The sequence below is a fragment of the Sceloporus occidentalis genome, unplaced genomic scaffold, assembly GCF_023333645.1.
Source record: "Sceloporus occidentalis isolate IW3139 unplaced genomic scaffold, rSceOcc1.0.p SCAF_58, whole genome shotgun sequence".
NCBI classification, from domain to species: domain Eukaryota; kingdom Metazoa; phylum Chordata; class Lepidosauria; order Squamata; family Phrynosomatidae; genus Sceloporus; species Sceloporus occidentalis.
The window spans coordinates 1,093,945-1,120,839 of NW_028317038.1; the positions used below are offsets into that span (position 1 = coordinate 1,093,945).

The window sequence follows — 26,895 nt, forward strand, 5'->3', positions numbered from 1 at the left end:
GGAGCCTCATCATTGGGTTTCCATGGTGGAACCGCTGCACACAAGCCGAAGATCACTTTGCAGTGCCAAACGTCAGCTGAAGTGGTGTAAAGCACACTGCTACTGGACTTTTGAGAAGTGGAAATGTGTTCTGTGGAGTGATGAATCAGTTTCTCTGACTGGTAATCTGGTCGATGAATCTGAATTTGGCGGATGCATAGTGCCTACTGTAAAATATAGTGGAGGGGGGAAATGATCTAGGGTTGTTTTTCAGGGTTCAGGCTTTTTTGGGCCCCTTACTTCCACTGAAGGGTAACGTATGCTGCAGCATACAAAGAGACTTTAGACAATTGTATGGTGCCAACTTTGTGGCATCAATTTGGGGAAGGTCCTTTCCTGTTCCAACATGACTGTGCCTTTGTGTGCATAGAAAGGTACATAAGGACATGGTACACTGAACACCTTTGGGATGAATTGGAATGACGATTGTAAGCCAGCCCTTCTCGTCCAACATCTGTGCCTGACCTCACAAATGTTCTTTACCAGAGTGGTCTTTTTAATTCCCTGCTTTGGATACACAGTACAAAAGATCTGTAGAGTGTAACCTTACTCAAAGTTTAAAATTACTTTTTGCACAATTCAGAGCATTATCACTAGTGATTTGGCAGCAGTGTTCAGATGCTGGACATGTGTGAACAACATTCCCCCACAACACACAAAAAAATATACAGTAAAATTAAGTGACCACAACAAAAATGACTATAGATCATGTTTTTCCCAAAGACATCATACCAGTTATTTTCATTAGACAAGAGATGCAAGGGCTTTGTTACTCATGTGCACTTGCTTTTCATGAATTTATTTTGAATCGAATAAATGACATACTGGACTAGTTAAGAAATGCCTACAATGGATCTTATGCAGCAAAGCTTATGGAATTTATTATTTCTTTACTTTGAACCAAATAAAAAAAAAATGTTTCTAAACCTACAAAATTTATATCACTTAATATAAAGTCAGGTATTACTAATATGGAATTAATTCTGGAAAGTTTTATGGCCAGAAAAGCTCATAATAAAAGTACATTCTGTGTTGGACAGTTATGGAAGCTATAGGTCTTGGCAATGGAAAATACCTCTATTATTATACATGGTGTTTATGATTTAGACTTGGACGTTCATTTGTGAGTATGACTTCACTCTATCTCATTGTTAGAATTAGAAGATCTGCATCTGTTGGCCATTCTTGCACTACCATGATTGTATGTACCCTTATAACCATTGCTTACTTGCTGTTTTCAGAAAGTGAAAATAATGAACCTGGAAGATGTTGTGGTTTTGAATGTGGACACTAATACCCTTGAAACGCCATTTGATGACCTACAGAACCTGCCCAGCGAAGTGGTCAGTATTATAAATTGAATATTTTTGTCCCATGGGTTATCACATTGTTGCCTCATAAAAATAATTGACATAGTATATATCTTCTGTCTCATCCCTGATGTCTCATTTCCTATACTATGAATAGTATATTAAAGCAAGAACCATGGTGAGGTCTAATCATTCTTACGGAAAAATACATAGAATTAAAGATCATACAGATAAAGAAAAAAATCAGTTAGGGATGTAGATAAAATCTTACTCTGATGTTACATTTTTTATGTATTATATACATATTTATATTGCTTAACAAAAAATAAATATATATATATATATATATATATATATATATATGTATATATATGTAAAGCTTTTCCATAAAGCCATATGTAAGTAGCACTAGCATCCCTTGTAACAGCAAAGTTCTTTTTCTTCAGTGTCCTTTTATTATCGCCCAATTTCCCAGGCAAATTGTGTAGAATAACTCAGTATCAATCATACTCCTATGTCCTATGCCTCTTTATTGTGCTCTGTGCAGGCAGGTACTCTATTCAACTCCTAATGTACTCCAGCTAATGGGATGAATGATGTTGTTGGTTAAATGCTTTTTATTTGGTAAGACAAAGTTGGAACAGTTTTGCTTGTGATTGTATCGATGCCACCTGCTACTGAAGTACTCTTAATTAATAGATCAAAGACCGAGAACATGGGCTCCAGAATATACAGACTGGTGAAGGTAACCAAGCTCTTTGATCTGTAACACACTTTGAGGGCGGTAGTTTGCTGTTTTTATTCTGACTCATCATCTGTTGTTCCAGATTAATTTATCCTTTAGCAAAGACATTTGCTCATTACTTACATTTATTTAACTCTCCCTGACTTGAAAGGCAGAGTATACCGCAAATCCAGCGCTACAGAGTATGACTCTATTCTTCTCATCTAAATAAGATTTATTTTGTATAGGACAGACATCCAAGCAAACTTTGATCGTGTAATAGATGTTTTCATAGTGTCTTTTTAGTTATTAACCTTTTCCCTGCTAGAATCTCTGTAGTTAGCCAACCTCTATCTCAGAGTGCATGACTCCAGGGCCACAGACACACCACAGTGTTTGGATATCATAGCTTGAGTACAGGCATCTAAGTTAAAAAGAGTTAAACTACTTAGATTCAGGCAAGGATTCCTGACCTGTTTGTGGTCCTTGTTGTATACATCACGCTCTACAAAGAAAAGCTTAGCTGTGGAGAAAATGTATAGAAGGCCTATGAAAATTCATTGGCCTTTGGGGAGAAATATAGCAAATATAATTTTTTCCCCCATAACATATAAATCTATGGTTAAATTTAGCAATTTGAAAATATAGCATAAACCTTTACAAGTATACACATGTTTCTCTAAACACATTATACACTGACTATAGTTAGCACAACACCCACGACACTGCCATGTTTTGAACTAGACAAAAAAAAGCCGCATTAAGATAAATATGAGCCTACAGTTTAAGTCTGATACTGATTTTATTCTCTCTATCATCTATCTATTATTGTCGGTGGTGTTACTGTAAATTTACTTGAACTGTTTCCAGCTGTGCTTTCCCTAGAATGACAGTTTCCCAAGATAACAAAACCTTTTAACAGAGGTGCCGTTCAGTGCCTTATAACCTGTTAGTTATGCGCTGTTCTGTTAGAAGGGCCAGAGGTCTAGGAAGGTTTGTGTAACCCCCTGTGAAGAACAGTTCTTGTTACACCTCTGGGGAAACGTCCCAGTCACAGGATAATGGAATAACTGTCTACAGCTTTAATTTGATTTACGAAAGGAAGCGATTGCCCTCTATGGAGAAAAATCATAGGCACATGTTTGTGTATCTGATTTATTATCAGGGCTACATATTTCTGTCTTTCTTACCTATTCCCATTGCTTTAACCCCTTAATGACAAAGCCCGTACATGTACGGGCTCAAAATGCATTGTTTTAATGGGTTTACGGACCGCCCATTTTCCTTAAGGGGTTAATGTTCATTGTTTTAAAAATGTTTTTGTAAACATAGACTATTAGTCTAAGAGCCATTGTATTTGACTATTAGAACATATAGCGGAGGAAGCAATGTTTTTACTAGGCATTTAGACCTTTCAACATATTGTCCTTTTTGAGAGAAAAAAAACACAAGGGCGTTAACATAGCAGAATAAAGCTATCCAAAGCAAAGGTGACATTTAATCTTGTATTTACCAAATAGACAGTCTTAACAGCTACATTTCCCACTAAACCTTTAACTGGATTACTGAATGTATGGGCCAAAAGTCCTTTTCCAATCACTTTCAAGTGAAATACCAGCCTTTAGGTTTTTAATGAAAGCTCATTATGGATTGGGGGGAAAAAAAAACCCTAAAGAATTTGTCCTATGTTTAACAGCATGTTTAAATAACGGCAGCCTGTAGTTTAATTAGACAAATATATGAAAACAGACAAGAGGCATTTGTTCTATCTAGTATGCATTTCAAGATTTTCCTAGTTCTAACACCTATTTGGCCATATCTTATGTTCATACGTTTGCCTCTCTCATTCATACTTAAATCGCCTGAATGTATTAACCTTTACTTTGTCTACTGGAAAGCACTTATCCTTCTTCCTCTAAGTCCACCATCCACCATTCATCCCTGACCCACAAGTTTGTTTTTTTTTAACTATGACCTCCTTCCTTTGAGATGCACCTTTGTTTTTTGGTTTTATGTATTATACATATTTCCATGATAGCCCCTCTCATGTTTTTGTGGACTAGAAGTGGTTCAATAAATGTGCAGCTTTTTAATTGAACATGCAAGATGCTAATGTAAACTATACCTCCTGATTTAATTCTGACACTGTGATAAGATTTATTTTAAAATAATCTCAGTTCCCCTAGAAATTTGCCATCCATGCATTATTGACAAGGAGCTTCACTGGATAATAATTTTCTATAGTAGTGCTTGGTCAATCAATATGAATGCTGATATATATAGTAAGAAATTAATGTATTATAGCATGTTGGCTGTCAAAAGGGTTATTGGGCTTTTATGCAGAAATAAAAAAGATACTTGTTCATTTACCTAAAATATTGAGTTTTTATGTAAAGTATGAGTGTGTCACTGTTGTGGAGACATTTTGCTCTACTTTTTTTCTGGTTATTTCCATGTTACATTCTTTAAGCTGTTGTGGTAGCTGTGGTCTGTTTCACTTGAGGGTCTTTTAACCCCTTAAGGACCAGGCGATGGCTGTTTTAACATTTCTGTTGTGCTTGTGTTTAGCTGTAATTTTCTTTCATTTACTTAACCCACACAAGTTATATTTTCTTTTTCAGGACAGGAAGGGCTTTCTCTAGACCATTATTTTGAGCATATCTACCGTATTTGCTCGATTATAAGACGACCCTGATTATAAGACGACCCCCCAAATCTAAATATTAATTTAGGAAAAAAAGAAAAAGCCTGAATATAAGACGACCCTATAGGAAAAAAGTAAATGTTAATTCATCTAAACTATTTTTTTTATAATAAAATTTATGATTGAGAAAAATATTTTGGTTTTATTTCCTTCTATTTTCCAACCTGCCCCCCAGTTATGCACATCTGCCCCAGAAATGCCTTATACCCCCTATATGCCACTGTGCCCCATGATATGCCTTTTAACCCTATATGCCACTGTGCCCCATGATATGCCTTTTGACCCCCTATGTGCCACTCTGCCTCCAGAAATGCATTATACCCCTATATGCCACTCTGGCATTTAGAGGGTTAAAAAGCATATTATGGGAAAGAGTGGCATATAGGGAGGTTTAAGGCATTCAGGAGGCAGAGTGGCGTATAGAGGGTTAAAAGGGCATTTCTGGAGGCAGAGTGGCATTAAGGGGGTTAAAAGGCATTTCACAGAGCACTCTGCCTCCAGAAATGCCTTATGCCCCCCATTTAACACTCCCCCGGCCCCCCCCCAACTTACCGGTGCTTCTCTTCTGACTTCCCTGTCATGTAGCCGGGGCAGCGTGTAGATCCCACGCACTTACGCTGCAGCCGGAAGGAGGCGTGGCTAGCAGCGGGGGTTGTCTGCGTCCGCACCGGTGCGGGGAACTCTGATCTCTGACAGCCGGGGAAGGTCTGCGCGATGGACGCAGACAACCCCTGCTGCTAGCCACACCTCCTTCCTGCTGCAGCGGAAGTTGTCTACGCGAATCGCGTAGACATCTACATGCTGCCCCAGCTACACACCGGGGACTCAGAAGTACCGGTAAGTGGGGGGAGACAGGAGGATCCAGGTCCCCTGCAGGTGCGGGGGATCTGGATCTTAGTCGTCTCATAGTCAGACCTATTTGAGGTCTGATTTTAAGACAACCCCGATTATAAGACGAGGGGTATTTTTCAGAGCATTTGCTCTGAAAAAAACCTCGTCTTATAATCGAGCAAATACGGTAATTTACTAAAAATATATATATATAAAATATTGTAATTTAAAATAAAAAAAAACTTGTTTTATTTGAAAAAAATTGAAGAAAAATTATTTGAAAAATCTACAAAAGCTAATGAAAAGATAATGCTTAAAAGATTCTACTATTTGTCCTGAGTTTAGAAATATCCGATGTTTTTATCTTTTTTTGCAAGTTAAACAGCAATAAGTACAAGTAGCATATTGCAATTTCAAAACCATTTTTTCCCCAAAACTGTTTACCCCCATGTGCTATTTGGGATATCTTTTAAGCCAGTCAGTTCAATTTACCCATCAAACCATATATTTTTGAAAAATAGATCTATAAAGCTGGCCAATTCAATTTACCACATCAAACCATATACCCTGAGGTATTTCAAATACTGGTATTTCCAGGCACTAATTCTCCAGGCACTAATTCTACTACCAGCCTTTGTCAATATTTGACCACATGGTAAAATGGAAAAAAAAAAGTGCGCCTCCCAAATGTGACTTTTTATCCCCCAAACAACAATTTTATGAACATATCCTAAAATTGGCACTATATCTTTACAAAAAATCCTGCCATGAAAAGTTAAAATACCAGTAGTTGAAATAACCTCGGGTGCCAAGTTTTCAATAATATATGGTTTCATGGGGTAAATTGAATTGGCTGGTTTCAAAGATGTGACAAATAACGCGTAGGTAAAATGTAAAAAAAAAAAAGGGCACCTCCCAAATGTGACCTTTTATCCCCCAAACAACAAAACAAACCTATCACTGTACTCAGGAGATGTTGCTGAACACATATTGGGGTGTTGTTTGACAATGACATACCAGGAGCTGTAATTCACACCTGAAATTCCTGATTTGGAAAAAATGGTTTTGAAATAGCAAATGCTACTAGTAATTATTGCACTATGCATTATTGCAGAAGAAAGCAAAAAACCATAAAAATTGGGTATTTCTAAAATAGTAGACTTCTTGCCCTTCTTGTCCTGAGAAAAAAAATCTAACTTGTATGGGTTCAGTGTTTTGCCCAATCAATGAGGATACGGAATGACAGCAATTTGATCAAGCAAAACTTTAATATAGAACTCTTACTACAGCAGATAGAAAATAGTTATGTGTGTAAACTTATATGAGTGTGTAAAAGGACTTAAGCAATCAATCAATATCACAGCAATCAGTGCTATAGTGTTAAATGTCAATACAGTTATCACTCCTCTGGCTGATTAACTCGCAACTCAGCAGGGACTGAGAATCCCCTCAGAACAGTCTTTTTGAAGAGCCACTTGTCTTGGACGCAAGGATCCCTGGCTCCGTCCTGGGCTGCTCGTGCACATTCTTGCAAACACCACAGGCGAGGTTTCAAAGTTTTTGTGGTTGTGGCCTTAGGTTTTTATAGCCCTCGTGGGGACTTTCCAGAATCCTCCTGGGACAAGTGTCTTTAGGTCATGGTGGTATCTCTAGGTGGCTTCTGTTCTGTGACACAGGCTAGCCCTCCATCTTATGATGTTGGCCACGCACCCTTAACAGAGGTCCTTCGCCATTTGGTTCTTATGAGCTTGGGTGTTTCCTTATCTATTCAGTACAGTGGTCTGTACATATTGACACCTAAGTCACAAGACATATACTTAACTAATTAACCCTGTTGTGACCGGGCCGGGAGTCATATTATTAAAATGCCTTTCGGTTCGGTTAATGGAAAGAAGAAAATTACAGCTAAACACGAGCACCGCAGAAATGCTAAAACAGCCATTGTCACAAAGGGTACAAAAAATAAAATCAGCCATTGTCATGAAGGGGTTGATGAATGAAAAAGAATTGTTCTTGTTCTTGCTAAGTTCTTGAAAAATCTTTTATATAGTATGATGTAGGGTTAGATCAGATGTTAGGGTTTTTTGGAGCTTCTTTGTCATATTCACCACTCACTCTGTGTTCAGAGCACCTTCCGCTTCCTAGGTCACCATTAAGTATGTGTTAGGCTGAATAAACAGAAGCAGACAGTGACGGGTGCTCACCTCCCAAAAACAGATGTGGTGTCAGTAACAGGCCCTTCAAGGAATCCACTCTTACACCAATAATCCTCTTTTGGGGCAATAAAAAAGTAAAAAAGGAAATGAAAGACAAGCTGGTTGTTGTGAGGATCACAAGTTCACAAGTTACTCAAGGGCTTAAGTTAAATGGGTAATTTATAGGGAGACAATATGTTCAATTTTCAAGTTAAAGGCCCAAGTAATGGAGAGGCTGTGATCTGAAAGATGAGCTCTGTTCTGATAGCTTTATTGAAGCAGTGTAAGGTTCTGTATAGATGCTGCACATAAATGCTTTTGGCAATGGATATCTTTCTTCCTGCTCAGTTCTAATACTGTAGTTATAGACAGTAATATCTTATCTCTCTTTATTAAATTAAGACCTTCAGATGATTTTGATTCTGTTTGGTTGTTCTGTTATGCTATCAGGAGCCACAAGTCTGGTTATATCTGTGGTAAAGTCATGTTGCACTCTGTTGTAAAATAAACATGAAAATAGTATCAACAGATTAAAAAACTATACAATAATACCAGTAGTTTCTGGATCGCAGCTTGACCATCTCCCAAATTAACCGTGTTCTGTCTTACTAGGATTAGTTAGAATTTAGTTATAGCCTAAAATTCTTCTCTTTTGCAGATTCTTTGTTGCACACTAAAGTATTTGGGTGCTAGAAGTCTGGGTAACACAGTGGAATTATTTAACAAAGCATCCTTTGCATTTTACCTTTATGATATCTTCTTCATGGGAAATTGAATAATTGTGTCCTTGTCTCATTGTCATAATGGTCTGAAATTTGTTTTTTTTTATTCCTGCCTTTTGTTGCACCATTATTTAATGATAAAATCTGAGAATGGCAAACTCCATTATCACATTTGGCAATATCAGTTAAACATATTTATCATACTATATAAGAAACATCTTAAAACAATCTTTATCCAGACCAGCGTTTTATCCTAATTATGTTTATTATCAAGCTTCATCTGTTTCATATTAATTTAATAAAGTTATTATATAATCTTTTGTTTCATGCCAATGAAACAATATATTATGTTACTGGTAGAGAAGACGTTAACATTAGCTACAGTCTTCTAGCCTTGGGCTAGTGTCTGCCGAGACTGTAATTCATAAACCACCCTCCCCATACCTTGTATGTTTATATAATTTGTCAACAATTGTGGTTTTTATTAGGTTTTATAGGCCTTCATTAAAGAATGTATAGCATGCACACTGTACAACATCACAAGATATTCCACCATAAACCAGAAGGAAACTTCAGGCTTTGGAATGTAATAAATGTTTAAGAGACTTCCTTCCTTCCATTATTTACTATGACTTTACTTTTATAACAGTAAGTGTTCCTTTTTATTAGTGCCGATGTCTTGCGAGTATTTCTCTGGACTACTAAAAAATGCCACATTTTACCTTTAAGGCACTTTGGACTTGTAGATATCGGAGCAATACAGCTGCAACTGGCTGATTAAATGCAGTTTCTGTTCGATGTATTGATTGAATAAATAATTTCTTATAACCAGAACTTTTTTTGTATTTCAAGTGAAGTATACATAAGAGTTGTAATGTTTCAGGATGTTATGTCTCTTTTTTTTCACTTTTTTTCAGCTGGTTTATCAAATATATTTCTATAAAGTTCTCAACTCCTGTTGTGTGTGTGTGTGTTTTAATGTATGATATATATGTGCTAACTACCCCATTCAAATTGCACGGTGTGGTGTAATTTGTTGATGCTTAATAAATAAAAGGTAATAATATTATTAATAATAATAATAACAAACATAATATAGGACCAAAAGTATGTGGAGACCTAACCATCACTTATATGGAGTTGTAGCACGTCCCGTTTTATGGGCGTTAATATGGAGTTGGCCCCCCTTTTAGCTATAGCAGCCACCACTCTGCTGGGAAGACAAGATTTTGGAGTGTTTCTGTGGGGATTTCTGTCTATTCAGTAAAGCATTTGTGAAGTCGGGCACTGACGTTGGATGAGAAAGCCTGGCTCGCAATTTCCATTCCTGTCCATCCCAAAAGGTGTTCAATGGAGTTAAGGCCAGGGCTCTGTGTGGGCCAGACAGGTTCTTCCACACCAAACGTATTCATCCATGTCCTTATGGACCTTACTTTATGCACCATTATATGGACAAAAGTATTGGGATACACCTCTTAATGATTGAAATTAGGGTTTGGGCTAGGCCCAGTGCAGTAAAATCTTAATGCTTCAGCATACCAAGACATCTTGGACAATGCCATGCTTCCCACTGGGAACAGTTTGAGAGGGCTCTTTCTTATTTCAGCATGACTGTGCACTGGGGCATGCTGGAATAGTTGAGCTCAAAGGGATACCGTAGCTATAAGCTCAACCGAATCAACTCTTCCTACCAAAGGTTACAGATTTTGAAAGTCCCTACATGTACAAATATATGGGAACCCTGGTTATTATTATTAGTAGCTAGTGTGAAATGTATTAGTTGTTATTAGTTGGTATTGTTTTCATCACCAATGAGAAAATGAGCATGCTGAATATCTGGTAGGGAGTATAATACCAAAACTGTGAGTTTTGATGTCCTTCTATTTATGATTTAAACACATTGTTTAAAAAGTTCTCCAAATTAAAATAATTCCTATGATCTAGAACCATTTGTAGATTGTCTTGCCATTAAATTACACTAGAACTGGATGAACAAGCTAGAAGATCATTTTCAAATAAAACTTCCAGAGGGAAGTTGTCCCAAGGGAGAATAATAGGTGATGTGGTTCAAGCTGTCATGTAGGGTTGCAAAATCATGTGATTGGAAACATTAACAAAATATTCTAAGAGTAGGGCCAAAAGGAGTTTGGAAAATGTATCAGAGAATATTTCAGAGATACCTGTTCCCAAGCGTAAATAGAGCCAGCCGTGTCTGGGTACTTTATAAATAGGTCAATTAGAACCAGTTTATAAGAACCAGCTGAAGATATATCATATCATATCATATCATATCATTCTCCTACCTGAAAATGGTATCACTGCTGGAAGTCTGTTCTATGCACTTACAGCTATTTATGTGAAGAAATAAAAACCCCAACATATCTTAATGTTACCCCTAAATCCCTTTTCTACCTCCAAGGCAGGACATTTTGTTTTAATTAGCCTCTTTCTGGAAAAAACCTGTTGATCGTCTATAATAGGCACAAGGCAACACTCAGCACACACACCTAATTATGCATAACTTAAGTTTTGCATATATTTTCCCTTCACATTAAATATTTCATGCTTTACTGAGTCCTCTTTACCAGCAAAATAATAATTAACTCATTCCTGCTGAAAGCAACAAAATTCACTGCTGCGTCACTTGACAACATGCAGGTAGATAATAACTTGGGGAAAGAAAGGTTCGTTGGAAATAATAATCATTCTTTCGTTTAGCTGTTTAATGTTTTTTTTTAATCTGGTTAACGCTCTGTAAGGTGAAGCCTGTTTTTTATGTGTGTGAACAGAGCAGCTAGATTTGCTGATATGTTATATTCTGTAAGAGAACATCTGCAATGAAAAATGAGAGCTTCTTCTCATGTTTCTGATTTGTAAATCTCGTTTATTTTAAAGGTTGCCTCTTTTTTCATTTTTTTTTTCTTATTTTGTAGTGTTTGCAAGAAAATGTATCTTGGTTTATTCATGCTGACAACTGAAAAGCTTTGGACCTAATTAAAAGTATTTTCACTCGCACCTTTAGTGAACCATTTCATTATGCTGCAATGCACAGATTGCGTTTTGAAATATGGTGATAGTTTAAATGTGACCTTTTAATCCCAAACTGCCAGAATTTCCTTAAAACTACACTTTCCGGGCCACGCTTTATGTATATTAGCTGTTTGGTTAGAAATTATCTTCTGTACGTCCAGTGGCTAACAGCCGTAGACACAAAAGAAATGTATTTATTTCAATAGTATAACCGTGTAATGAGCTGTCCTTTTTAGGATGTCTAAATGCAATTTGGTTACCTACTTAATGATGATGTCTAAAAGTAAACAACAATGCTTTTGCTTCTTAAATTTTTCTGTTCAGTTTAACTCCATCTGTATTAGATTTGTCTTCCCAGCAAAGTGTGAATTGTGCTTCATTATTTTAATGGCAAATATATCATTGGCTAGTGGCCTTTTTACTTTGGGCTTTTTTTTTACTTTTTTTTTCTTCAACAAAACAAGTGAATAAATTAAGTGAATTATAAGTGACTGGACTTGGTGAAATAATTGAGACTATTTTTTAATGACCGTTTTCACAATTATGATGTACATTATTATACTGGTATAAACAAATATATATTAGGATATTACAGTGTGATGGATATACAGTAAATCCATGGAGCCTCCTTTGACCTGATTAAATTATATTTTTACGATGGATCTGAATATGTTGTGGAGTTAGGTTAGTTACAGATGCGCTAAGTTTCAGTATTTTTGTTAAATGCATTCTTTAGCTATCAACCCACTTCTAGTTCATCTTTTATGGACTTTTGAACATTAATAGAAATAGATTCAATAGCCAGTTTTTATGAATCATTGCATTTTGCAAAACAGCAACAACTGTGTAAATCTACTTTATTGACTCCAGTTTAGTAATTACATTGCTATCACCATAGTAGCTGCTTTCATACCTGTGCTGTGTGTTCTACCACCCGCTATTCCACCCTCCTTTTAGTGTTTGAACACTACACAACAACAATGGCTTATAGCTCTGTATTAGAGATCCACAATACAACATAACTTATATGTAGCTGGAATAACAATGATTCAATCAGAGATTTATTATCAACTTTCATGTGAGTTGGATGGTCCACCTGTCTGAAGCTAACTTGATACAACTAATATATTCCACTCTAATTTAACTATGTGTGAGCAACCAAGTTGGGGCTTTTATCACTGCTATATCGCAGTTGAAATCCCTTCTTGAATACAGGTTACACTGCATTGTCACTGAAAAGAACCTTTGTGATGGATTGGTACAGGGTTAATATTTAAATAGTCTCTGGACCACTTCATTTAGAGGGTTCCCTAGTGTATTTATCTTGTAAGTGCTTTAACTTGTCTGCCCCTAGTTTTGTATCATTGTTTTAAACCGTCTTGACACGAGCTGAACCTTGGAAATGCTACACAGTCCTCCCTATCTGAAAGTTAAATAGTGCAGCCTTACTTTTAAAACTTGACATATAACTGCAGGTTTGAATAAAACTTAATTTGTTGTCGTTAGTCAAATTAATTTCTATAGAAAACACAGGGAAAAAACTGCCATGACACATAACACTTTGTAATCAATTTTAACACAAAACAGACTAAGTGATTTGTTACATGCTTAAGATAATATCACTGTGTGTGTTAAAATCCTGTGGCGCATGCTAAGAAAACAAACAGGTGCCCCCATGAAGCATATATTGTTGGTTCGCAAGAAACAAAAGATGCCAAATCAAACGAAAAAGATGTTAGCAGAGGATTCTGATAAATAATTTTACTTTAGTAAGTTCACCCTCATATGGACGTCATGTGCCCACCATGTAAGGGTTAACATTGATGTTTCTTTTATGCCCATTAATACATGTTTAGTTATGGCACATTTATATTGTTCCATACCTTTCCTCAAGCCTCCAGCAATGTTCTGACTCACTCTGTTGTTCACATTATGCATTTATTGCTGAAATCTTATCTTTACGCTCCTCACTCTGTATAATGCAGCGATTCCAGTTCATTCTAAATTCAACTTAGTAATGCACCCTTTATAAACTTGTGTTTGCATTTTAGCTATTGAGCTCAAATACATCTATTTACCACCCTGTTCCTTTAATTTTTTTTAGCACAGTTCGCATTGGCTTTGTCAGAATTAAAAATTTTTAGTTTAATAAGATGCTATCAAGGCCAATCAGTCAAATGTTTTTTCTTTCTCTCAGCTTCCATGAACTTAATGATTAAACCAAATATTTCCAAAACAATCCCACTAATTGATGGAGAAATCTCAGCTTAAATTTTCCTATGGAAATCTTTTGCAAGACTTCCAAAAACCGGTTGGTTTAGAATAATTATAGATGGATCTTTTACATGTAACCAACTCTTGCAGTGTTAAATCTCAATAAATTAAATTCTCAATAATATACCGCATTTGCTCGATTATAAGATGACCCTGATTATAAGACAACCCCCCAAAATCTGAATATTAACTTAGGAAAAAAAGAAAAAGCCTGAATATAAGACGACCCTAAAGGAAAAAAGTTTTACCAGTAAATGTTAATTCATGTAAACTATTTTTTTTAATAAAAGCTATGATTGCCATGTTTCTGGAATGGACTATGGTCCTACGCGATAAAGAGGGACGTGGTGAGAAATTTTATGAGATGTGGGAACCGTACATACTCACCCTGCCATCAAAACTGCAACGTCAAGTTACTATGGTCTTTCAGCATACTGTATGGTTTTGTTCGCGGGCATTAACCTCTACCTAACTAATGGTGTATATGTCTTGTCTTCCATCGCTATGTTGTGAATCATAATCTACATGCGATACAATGGCTTTTGTTGCTTGGCCCCTTGGTCGGACGAAGCGTGGTACTTGCATATACTTCTCCTGGTCTCGGTCTCTTTCGTTTACTGTTATTTTTCATTTCATTTCTTGTCTTTGTTAATTTTTGTTATTTTCTCAAAAACACAAAAAAAAAGTGTATAGTCTTATCTCTACAATGAGTTATGCTGCAGATTTGAGTTCACTGCGCATTCTTTGTATACATGATATGATGCCTTGGCTGGGTTGACCCCGCATACTCTGTAACTCCAATGCGACACCAATTAGATGTGACTTTACCTTTACTGTTATCAGATCTATCCATTCTGGACTGTCGATACATTTACTTCATGTTGAACTCAAATGTTTTACTAATGTATACGCTGTGCTTGAATAAACAGTTTTGGAAAAAAAATAAAAGCTATGATTGAGAAAAATATTTTTTTCCAACCTGTCCCCCAGTTACGCACATGTGCCCCCAGGCTTGCCACACCAATATGGCACTGTGGCCCATGATATGCCTTTTAACCCTCTATATGCCACTGTGCCCCATGGTATTCCTTTTGACCCCCTATCTGCCACTCTGCCTCCAGAAATGCCTTATACCCCTATATGCCACTCTGGCATTTAGGGGGTTACAAGGCATATTATGGGGCAGAGTGGCATATAGGGAGGTATAAGGCATTTCAGGAGGCAGAGTGCTCTATTAAATGCCCCCTTAACGCCACTCTGCCTCCTGAAATGCCTTATACCTCCCTATATGCCACTCTGCCCCATAATATGCCTTGTAACCCCCTAAGTGCCAGAGTGGCATATAGTGGTATAAGGCATTCCAGAAATGCCCTATGCCCCCATTTAACACGCACACGCGCACGCATACACTTACCGGTGCTTCCAATTTCCTGCTGTATTGCCGGTGCAGCGGGTTGACGTCTCCTTCCGCTGCAGCCGGAAGGAGGTGGAGTTGGCAGCGGGGGTTTGTCTGCGTCCGTCGCGCATACCTTCCCCGGCTGTCAGAGATCAGAATTCCCCGCAGTGAACTCTGATCTCTGACATTTGGGGAAGGTATGCGCGATGGACGCAGACAACCCCCGCTGCTAGCCACACCTCCTTCCGGCTGCAGCGGACGTTGTGTATGCGGATCGCGTAGACGTCAACCCGCTGCCCCGGCAGTACAGCAGGAAGCACTGGTAAGTGTGTGTGGGGGGGTGTTAAATGGGGGGGGGGACAGGAGGATCCAGGTCCCCTGCAGCGGTGCGGGGGAACTGGATCTTAGTCTCATAATCAGACCTCTGTTTGAGGTCTGATTAGAAGACGACCCCGATTAGAAGACGAGGGGTATTTTTCAGAGCATTTGCTCTGAAAAAAACCTCGTCTTATAATCGAGCAAATACGGTATGTAGAATCAGACATTCATGCGCAAACACACGTATACACAGACATTCATGCTCAGGCACTTATACTTAGACATTCATGCTCAGGCACTTATACATAGACATCCATGGTCAGACATTTTACATACCCTTACAAATACATTCATGCTCACATACTTATACATGGACATCCATGATCGCATATTCTCATACATAGACATTCATGCTCACATACACTTATACACAGGCATTCATGCTTACATAGTTCCAAACATATACACCTCCCACCTGCACCTTCTTACCAGCCTAGTGTGATTGCAGGGTCATGTGATGTAACCGCACCCCGCTGCGTTCATGTCTCCCGGGGACAGTTCAAAATTGTTTAAAAAGGGCACTTCCGACCTGGACCGGCCCGGTCGTGTCAGAAGAGCCCTTTCTGAACAATTTTGAAGGAGCACGAGGAGACAGGAACAAATGAATAAGCCCTGTCACAGTTGCGACCCCTGTAGTTAAGCCACTGTTGAGCAGGGAAAGTCATCCAAAATATCCCTTGACTGACAACGGCCTCCTCCAGGTCTGTAGACAAAAGAAGTTTATCGGAACAATTTGTTGTAAAACCATCTTTTGTCAAAATTAACTTACATTACAAAGAAGACTTCCTGTTTAAAATCAGATACAGATGGTTTTCTAATCTGTTGAGGAAAAATAAAAACATTGCAGTTTCAAAAATCTCATCTAAGAACCATGGTCATTATCCTCATTCCTCACTTAGCACCTCATATTATTAATGGGACACTGCAACAAATCATATGCACTTTAATGCATATGATGGCTGGGAGGTCCCTTTAAATTTGTGGTTTTCCCTTTTTCAAATTCACAGGGAAGTTCCTCAAGCTTCCCAACCACCAGCTGATTTCCATGCTCCTTGCATGGGATATATCTACCAAAAGTCCACTCCAGCGCTGGCTTGGTGAATGTTGCATTAAGTCTAATGAGACGCTAATTTCAAGCAGCAAATCAGTGGCAAGAATAGAGGAGGCGGATAGCTGCAGCTTCTTCCTGCTTCTTAACTGCTATTATTTATACGTTTTAATTTTTAATGAATGCATATTAATGTACTCACACTCCTAAGTTGTGCTGTCAGAGACATTAAAATGTTTCTTTCAATGTGTTCATAACAGTATGTATGAAGAATACTCATGCTATAGAAATAAAATGTATACAATCTCAACATTTACAATAGCTTCTTGGTAATATTCTAAATCTCACTGATTTTCTTGATTCGTAAACTGTGATCCTGTTTACTATTGTTTAGGCTTATTTAAGTGTCTTAAAGGTTATCTTATATATATATAACTAGTATTTATATATCGCCTTTTCTCCCAGTGAGACTAAAAGCGTTTTTAGCGCACGCTTTTGGAATTAACCGAATCGGAAGCTGAATAATAGATGGTACTTTGTTTGCTTTGTGTATTTTATATTTATGCCCACACAATCTTGTTGGCTCCTGATATGGCCTTAGAATCTTAGTGTAGATGGATTTAGACCTGTTAATTAAAGACTCCTTGCACTGTTGAAATAATAATTAGTTTTACTAATTGCATTTGTAGGGAGGTGCTGAAACAGCATTTTCTAACAAATTAATATAAGTTTGTGATCAGAAGCAATGTTTTTCCAAGACAGTTAGTGTATAGAGGTGAAGCATTCTTCTTTTCTATTTGACTTTGTATTATTCAAATAAAATATAACCCTTTTTCTGACATTTAAAGCAAAAAAAAAGAAAAAAATATGTTTGCAGTCATAGGGATCTTCATTGTAAAGACCTATACTGTATTTTGCTCGATTATAAGATGACCCCCCCAATTTGAATATTAATTTAGGAAAAAAAGTAAAAGCCTGAATATAAGACTACCCTATAAGAAAAGGTTTTTCTATTAAATATTAATATTCATGTAAACAATTTTTTCATATATAATAAAAACTATGATTTTTTTCTTTTTATTTGTCAACCTGACCCCCCAATTATGCACATCTGCCCCCAAGCTTTCCACTCTGCCCGCTAGATATGCCTTCTACCCCCTATATGCCACTCTGCCACCTCAGACTTACCAATGCATCCCCAGACTTCCCCAGTGCTCCAGACTCCCTGGTGTTTAGTGGGGGCATCTGGTGGATGTCTGGGGGGCTTTTATGACTGAGCATCCAAAGGTTATGTCACGCCGGCGCTCTGGCATAGAAGCCGTGGTGGAAGTGTGGGGCAGCAATGGCGGTTGTCTGCACGCATTGCGCAGACGTTCACCGGCTGCCAAAGAGGGGGATCCGGGTCCCCTGCAGCGCTGCAGGGGATCTGGATTTTAGTGTTATAGTCAGACCGGATTATAAGATGACCTTTAAAATATATAAATTTTTTCAGAGTGTCACATGAAAAGAACCTTGTCTTATGTTCGAGCAAATGCGGTAAATCCGAATTCCAGAGGTCTCAGTAAAGAAACCAGTAGAATGTTCATGTGGATTTTCCTTGTTAGGGCTTTGTTAGCCAATGTAAAAACGTAGGTCTTATGCAGATATTATTTAGAGCTGAGTTACCCTCACTTTTGTGTCTTGTCTTCATGTTGTGTTAATGTGTTCTAATACAGTTTACATGCTATCCTATAAATGAGATGATACCATAATAATCATGTCTCACGTTTTCACAAGGGATGCTATAAGTATATACTGCATCAGAGTAAAGCTGTCACAATGATACCAACAATGTGAATGGTTGACAAAAAAGCAAAGAATCAGCACACGGCAAGCAAATCCTGTTTAAAAGCAATTATTCTGTTAAGATTAGATAGGACTCGCCGAGTGTTGGGCTAATCAGCATATGGCCACATAGTGTGACAGATTCCCTAATATTTATGTGGCAGGGGATTTTAAAAAGTATTTGCTGGGTGTGCACTGATTCCTTCCTTTGTAGTATGTACATGTCGGTCATTTCAGCAGCCCCTCAAAATCTGAATTGATATGCTTTTAGAGTATGCATCTCTTGTTGTATTTTAAAGGGATGGTTTGCCAAAATAACTTGAAAAGTGTAGTGAGGGAAGATAAATCTGAAAAGTATTCAAGAAGCTACCTTGCATATAAACAAAAGTTTAAGAACTCTTTAAAGTATACAAAATGTGAGTTTGAAGAGTAAAAAAAAAATTGCAGTATTTGTTTAATCATTTGCAACATTGACAGTCAACCTTCGGCTCTTCATCTGCTTCTGGAGGGGTCAGATCCCACGATGCCAAGCTGAATGTCTGGCTGTGCTGTTGCATTTTAGACCCAGTGCTTATCGGGAGCCCCACAGAGAATTTGGTGCAGGATTCTACCATTAGTCATGTAATAATATATTGACAGGGTAAGACCGAGACAAACGTATTTAGTTGAAATTTTTTCACTTGATTTCAGAACCTTACCACAAATGAGCCAAAAAAATGCAAAATACCATGCCTAGCATAAAAAGTTTGTTTTGTAATCAAGTACAAAGCAAACCTGTGAACCCTGCTTTAAGAATTTGGCCGGGCAGCAATCTGTCTGTAAAACTGTGGTTTTATTTTGTCTGACAGCCAACTATATTGATTTTGGTCCATAAACAGTCATTACAGCCAATAACATAAGTAGTAGGGGAGAAAAGGGAGCCGAGGCTGTAGATAGGACAGGCCCACTGCAGGTGGCGGCTAGTGTTGATGAGTGGTAAGGGGATTAACACCGTAAAGCACACTACTTGAAGGTGTCAGATGCAGACTTTAGCGATTTAGGGATTGGAAGGAAATGTGTTAAAAGGGAGAAAGAGGTGTGATTTTAACAGTGTTGCTGTTCCACTTAGTCAAAATGTAAAAGTACATACATGTTTAATATAAATATTCCATCTCTCCCTGTTCACATGTGCAGTATACAATGCACATGCACCCAGTTATTATTTTTTTTAACAGCAATTATATTTATTAAGCATTAAGGAAAATATTTGGAGAGCTACTGCTTTGTGTCCATTTTTTCTTAATATAATCCATATCTTTGAACCAGAGAGCTTTTTTTTGGTTTTATCTCTGTTTAAATCCTTAGCATAATCTAAATATATATGTAGGAGTATTACCTAAAATAGGAGATTTCACAAATTATGTGAAAAGGGTGGATTTTGCATTGGTCATGGTCGTTGTACAGTGTAAAATAGTTATTCTTAAAACTAAAATTGTTCCCTCTAAGATATGTAGTAAAGATATTATAGTAAAATCATGCAGTGAAGTATGCAATAGTTAACTGTTGAAATTCATGCAACCTTTTTATAGGGACTAATTATTTTCTGTGACTGGAGGTGGTTAGAAAATTAATCAGACGTTCTTACCTGTAATGCCTGCAGACTCCAATGCCCTGTTTGAAGATTATGCATCGATCAATGTTTGTTTTTAGCATATACACTCACTGGCCACTTTATTAGACACACCTATTCAGTTGCTTGTTAACACAAATAGCTAATCAGCCAATCACATGGCAGCGACTCAGTGCATTTAGGCATGTAGATGTGCTCAAACTTGCTGAAGTTCAAACTGAGCATCAGAATGGGGAAGAAAGTGACTTTGAGCATGGCATGGTTGTTGGTGGCAGACGGGCTGGTCTGAGTGTTTCAGAAACTGCTGATCTACTGGGATTTTCCAGCAGGATAATGCAGCATATGACAAAGCTCACATCATGTCAAACTGGTTTCTTGAACATTACAATGAGTTCGCTGTACTCCAATGGCCTCCACAGTCACCAGATCTCAATCCAATAGAGCACCTTTGGGATGCGGTGGAACGGGGGATTTGCATCATGGATGTGCAGCTGACAAATCTGCAGCAACTGCATGATGCCATTGTGTCCATATAGACCAAAATCTCTAAGCAATGTTTCCAGCACCTTGTAGAAAGTATGGCACGAAGAATGAAGGCCGTTCTGAAGGCAAAAGGGGGTCCAACCCGGTACTAACAAGATGTACCTAATAAAGTGGCCAGGGAGTGTATAATGGAGGATCCATGGCACAATGAATCAAGCCTTGATTGCAATAAGCAGCAGTTCCTGACAAATCAGGACTCTTTGTCTCACATTTGTTTTACATTTTAAATGTGTATAAGAATCTATACTCAAAATAATGCTAATTTTTTCTCATTAACATCATTGAAATAGACCATCAAGTACATATTAAAGTAGTAATTTTATTTAAAACAATGGAATTGTACAGACACAAACGAAAAATTACCTTCACAAATATAGAAATCTGAAAATGGATCTTAACGCACCAGTGGTTTTAAATTTGCATGTGTGAGGAGGTGTCCAGTTGATATTTGCTCAGTTTCAATGAGTAAGCATTCACCTTTTGTGTAAATGGTAATTAGATCATTAAGAGTTGTATACATTCCCCCGGAAGAGTGTAGCTTTGTGAATATGGAGTAATTACATACCTCGACAATGAAAGAGAGAGGCCTCGAAGGTTAAGTGCCTAATAATACACAGGTGGTAGAACTGGGGCTTTGAAGAGCCCAAAGGAAAGTGGCTTAGTTGATGTATTTCAAAGGATGGAAATGTCATGGTGCCACTATTGATATTGTTATTTTCAACTCAGAGTTTTATGTGCTGATAGTGGTGATTTTAATTATTAAAAATCATCATAACTTTAGTTATGCATGTCTGAACACTCGGCATTTGTTTCCTTGGTCATTTAAAAAGGCTGTAATGAGGATTACATCTTGAATACGAGTTTTCCTTGTCTTTCTCTCAATGTAATTAAATACAAGGTATTTCTAAATATTCTACACGGCATATCTGATTACCGTCCTGTGTTGTATTTCTGACTGGTGTGGCTTTCGAACAGTTGCGTAGCATAACAGTGCACAGACATTTCACCAAGTTAGACAAAGCTAACATATTAAAACAGTGCAGTTTTTCTTTTCGTGATATTCTTATGTTTGTATTACTACATAATTACAATACTGTGTTTTGCTGTATGTAGCAGAAGTTAACATGCCTTAATTTTCTGTATATTCCTTTTGAAACTAATGGTTATAGACTGCTTTGAATATCTGATATGAAATGCTTTTAACTGATATTTCAAACCATTTTGGGTGGAAATAAATCCAAATTCCCTTAATGGCTTAAATTAATTATGACTGAACAGTGAATTAACTGACAAAATATCTTGCGTTATCCTGATGGTGTGAATCTCTGTGATCAAAGGTTTGATACTAAAAGTATGAACAGAGAGGTAAGGTTTGAGCCAAGGAAGAGCTGTGTCATGGATGCCATGAGCATGGAGGGTTTGTAGGAAGAGAGGGTGGTCAACCGTGTCAAAGGCTGCAGAGAGGTCCATGAGTAGTGAGAAGTGGCCTTTTGTTTTTGCTGCTAGGAGATCATTAGTAATTTTAGTGAGTGTGGTCACGGTTGAATGGTGTGGATGAAAATCAGATTGCAGAGGGTGTGTATAGATACGTACTATCTACCCATCTACCCTTGGGTAGAGTTTGAACTGAGGAAAATATTTAAATTTACAAGTTGATTGTTCCAGCAGTTTTGATGCTAAAGGGAGAAGGGAAAGTGGACCATAGTTTGATGTGGGATCAATGTAACTTTTCTTTAGGATAGGACGGCATGTTTGGATGGGAATACACCGGAGGAAAAAGAGAGATTTTGTTTGTTAGGGTTGAGGTAGCATGGGATGGTAAGGGATGTGAAGGTGCGGGGATTTGAAGGCTGTAGTGAACAAGCCTTCCTCCACAAAAGCTCAGCAGTACGTGAACAACTTTGGAGGAGACAGATCTGTGTGGCATGCTATGGACGAGGTGCAGAGTTACAGGAGCAACCATATCTATCTAGGACTAAGGCTAGTGTATGGTTATACTGAGCTGTAGGTGCATCAGGGCAGGAGGAGGTGGAGATACTTAAGAGAAGTGGCCAGAGTGTATCTGTAAGCTGCAGAGTGTTAGCTCACCTTTCCTAATCCCTCTCCTGCAATACTTTTACTAGTGTGGCTGGTCCATCCCTAACAACGGCACTTTTACCTATTGTGTAAATACACCCTAAATCCCTCTAGATTGTAAACTCGTTTGAGCAGCGCCCTCCTCACCTGTTGTCTCTGTAAGTCAAATTATGTAACATACTACTTGTTTTGTCCTGTCTACCGATTGTACAGCATTACAGAATTTGATGGCGCTAGATAAAACAATAAATAATAATAATAAAATAATAAGAGAGAGTTGGAAAACTAAGGTGTCGAACAAAGGTGAGAGAACACTAGGTCAATTTGATGACCATCATGGTGCATGGGGGAGGTAGTCCATTGTGAGAGTGCGAAGGAGGAGGAGAGCAAAAGTAGTTAGTCCCCTAAGATTAATGTAGGCATGTTGGAGGAAAGAAAGTTGGAGAGTCATGCAGCAAAGTGATAAAAGAATTGGGGAGTAGGGCCATGAGATTGATAGATCACTGTAACATGGAGAGAAATTGTTGACCCTTTCCCTTGGGCAACCTGCACACTTCTTTGGCCTTAACTCATCTTGATGTCAACCCAAATCTATCTCCCCACACCCTCACTTTCATCCAAAAAAATATGTTGTATGCCTTACAATTAGACATTTTTCTAGCCTTGATGTCAGAATAATTGGAATTTAAAAAAAACAGGAGGCAAGTATTTGCATTACTTCCTTTACTCTCACTGACTAGCAGCAAAAAAAATGTTAAAAAAAATTGTGAGAACCGCAATCACAGAACAGCATAGGAGTATATAAACCCCAACATCCCCCTCATCTTCCTCTTTCCGAACGCAAACCGACAGCACCACTGGAACAGGATGCCAACCAGGAACACAAGCCCATCTGAACGAAACTCTGGCAAACTGGATCATGAAATGACCTCAAACTCAATGAAGAACTTGCTGAGGCAACTAGTAAAGAAAACAGAGACACACTGACAACCAACCATAATAAGGCAATATATAAACCGCAGGCCGAAGACAGCCCACATGCAGACAAAACCCACATCCAAACCAGGGGAGGGAAGGTTGGTAAATACTCGCCTCCTGTCTTTTTATTAAAATTCCAATAATTTCAGCCATCTGAATACTTTAGAATGCCATTTATGCCTACAATAAAATCTGGCTTCCTAGCAGTGGATAACCTTCAAGGCTCTTTAGCTCTCATCCTGCCATATAACTTCATGCCCTCTATGCCTCATGCATTGTGGCTGTCTCTCTTTGCAATTTTACATATACTGATCCATCTTGGGCTTTCTCCCTGCTGTTTCCCACCTCTGGAACTCCCTATATCAGCTGTTCCACAATTTTAAAATGCAAACTAAAGAAACACCCATTTTCCAACATAGAAACCTTAATTTAATATACATCAGAACACTTGTTAATTGTACATTCCGCCTCCTCCTGGTTGTATTTGTACATCCTCACTCTCTCTCTACCAACTAAACTGTCAGCTGTACAGGGCAGTGGCCTCCTTTCCGTATGCATACCTCTTGTACCCTGATCGTTATATTTAAATTAGTACTGTTACTGTATGTCTAATACAGCTGCCTTTTTTTGTATCTCGGCTTTATTATAGTATAAACTGTAAAACAACTGTTATAAATAAATGTGTAAACTATACACACATCTTTTTCTTTCACTTTTTCTTCAAAAAGCAATTACACAGCAACAGAAAGCTTTCTTTAAAAATATGCATAGAGTGTTCCTCAGACAAGAACTCGAGTCATATGATTACTCTATATATTAAAGTTTGTTTTAAGCAAAGTAGTTAGAGTACCGATTACTCAACTCCATCCTACACAAATAGCATCTTGTTTTAATTCATTTGTCCAGTATGCTTCTTCTCCATTTTTTGCTTTTTTTGCGCACGCAGGACCTAATGGTAATTATTTTAGGTAACAACTGTTTCAAAGTGTATTGCAAGGACTTACTCAACCCAGGGACCAAAACTGAAATCAGACAAGCTAAAGGGTGCAGTCCTGCTTCATGTAGTTGTGCATACCTGAAGCATCTATGTAAAGCACCTTGTAAAATGTATTTTAAAAGAAGGTTGGTGCTAAATTAGAAAACTAGAATGGTTGGGGTCAGGAGTTCTTATCCATAATCTAGTGACTCGGGTAAATCAGGTTATCAAAGAATATGTTTTTACATTTGATGAAGTGAGCTTAATGCAAATGGTTAACATTTCAGGTATCCGCATTAAAGAATCGACTCCGAAAAATGTCCACAACTACCGGCGATGGAGTGGCACGAGCTTTCCTGAAGGCTCAGGCATCTTTGTTTGGGAGCTACAGAAGTGCACTAAAGATTGAGCCAGTGAGTAAAATGTTTTTTGGTTTTTTTCTTTCTTGCATACAATTGGACTTGATACTCGACACTCTGGAAAAAATGTAGTTCTTGAGATGATGCTCAGGTGATGCAGAAAATAATTTTACCCATAACAACTGAAGAACTTAATATTTCAGAGTTGTGTGCTTAAAGAAAACATCTTTGAAACTTATTATATTTTATATTATTATATTTTTTAAATGCATTGAGAATAATTCAGTGCCATCTGTTAGGATGCACCATGAGGTATAATGAGATATGGCCGGATGAGCAGCACCTACTGCAACACTGCTAGTTACCATACTATATTATTATTAAGAATTCAAACTTTTAGCCTAGTGTTGTTGAACATTTCAGTTATTCTCATGTAGCAAATGGGGAGATTATTCAATGACTTATGTGTAAAACACAATAGTTAAGAGAATAACGCTGGCATTTCCGCAGAGAAGAAATGTTCTTCCAGAGCAGCTAGTTTGACTGTTAGGTCTGAAATGGCATAATGTGTGAAGCTCTACATATTTAAAGCTGTGTCTGAAAAATAATATACTGAGATATTGTCTGTACTGTATTCCTCTGTTACATATATGGATAGAATATTTCTTCTTTCCCCTACTTGTGACGACTCTGTGCTAAATAAGCTGCAGATTTTAGCCTTTTTTTTCCCTTTAACTGCTGCTTATACTAGTGCAGACAGTTGGTTTGAAGTTGGTTGACACAGTTCCACCATAATGCAAAATCATTGTAATATAATTTATTTAGAAGAACTATTGGTGTAATATACTAAAGTTACTAATAGTACTTTTCCTGTAAAATACCGTATTTGCCCGAATATAGGCCACACTTTTTTCCCCCACTTTAAGTTTTTAAAGCGGGGGTGCGGCCTATATTCGGGGTCTAGCGCCCGACGCCCGGGACATGCAGTTCTGGGCGCCGGGCAGGCAGCAGGGTTAGGATACAAAACCCCCCGCTGAGGTGCAGGGGACCTGCATCCTACTCTCCGATACGCTCAGACAGCCTCCCCTGCCGGCACTTTCCAAGGGGGGGGGGAGTGCCGGCATGGGAGGTTGTATAAGCGCATCGCGCAGACGTTCAACGACAGCGGCGATACGCTTAAACAGCCTCCGCTGCCAGCACGTCTGCACAATGTGCTTTAACAATCTCCCTTGCCGGGAATTCCCACTGGGGGAGTCCCGGCAAGGGAGATTGTTAAAGCACATCGTGCAGACGTGCCGGCAGCGGAGGTTGTTTATGCTCGCATCGCCACAGCCGGTGAACGTCTGCGCGATGTACGTTAACAATCTTCCTTGAAGATTGATTCCTTGATTGTTGAAGATTCCCTGAAGGCACCGGAAGTTGAATACGCGTTATGCGTAGATGTCCCCCGCCGGCCCCTCAAGACCCCGTGGAGTCTGCACGGGTAAGTCTGGCGGGGGGGTGGATAGAGTGGCAGCATATCTTGGGGGGGGGGATAGAGTGGCAGCATATCTCGGGGGGGATAGAGTGGCAGCAATAGGGGGGCAGAAATTTTTTTCTTTACAAAAGCACCTAACTTCTAGGGTGGGGCCTATATTCGGGTGCGGCCTATAGTCGAGCCAATACGGTAATTACAACATCTCTTTCTGGATCACTGAAGATGGTGTGCAGTATCTAATTACCAACTTGCAGGTGCCCAAACTCTGTTTAATGAAAATTATAAAATGCCAGGTACATTCTTCATTGAATCCACAATGTTTTAAATTCATTATTATATGTACACAATATGGGAGAGGGAGAACGGGCACAACAAACATGTTATATATGTCGCAGCAGCAGA

At 38.2% G+C, this 26,895-nt stretch overlaps 1 protein-coding gene across 1 annotated transcript in view; it reads left to right on the forward strand.

Annotated features, from left to right (window-relative positions):
* The window catches only part of LOC149287606 (DENN domain-containing protein 1A-like), a gene marked incomplete at its 5' end in the record, with an annotated part of 204,987 nt that overhangs the window by 87,580 nt on the left and 90,512 nt on the right, over positions 1-26,895 (forward strand). The window contains 2 exons of the mRNA XM_089492645.1: positions 1,281-1,382; positions 24,945-25,070. Coding sequence (XP_089348771.1) covers positions 1,281-1,382; positions 24,945-25,070 — 228 coding nt within the window. The remainder of the gene's footprint in view (positions 1-1,280; positions 1,383-24,944; positions 25,071-26,895) is intronic.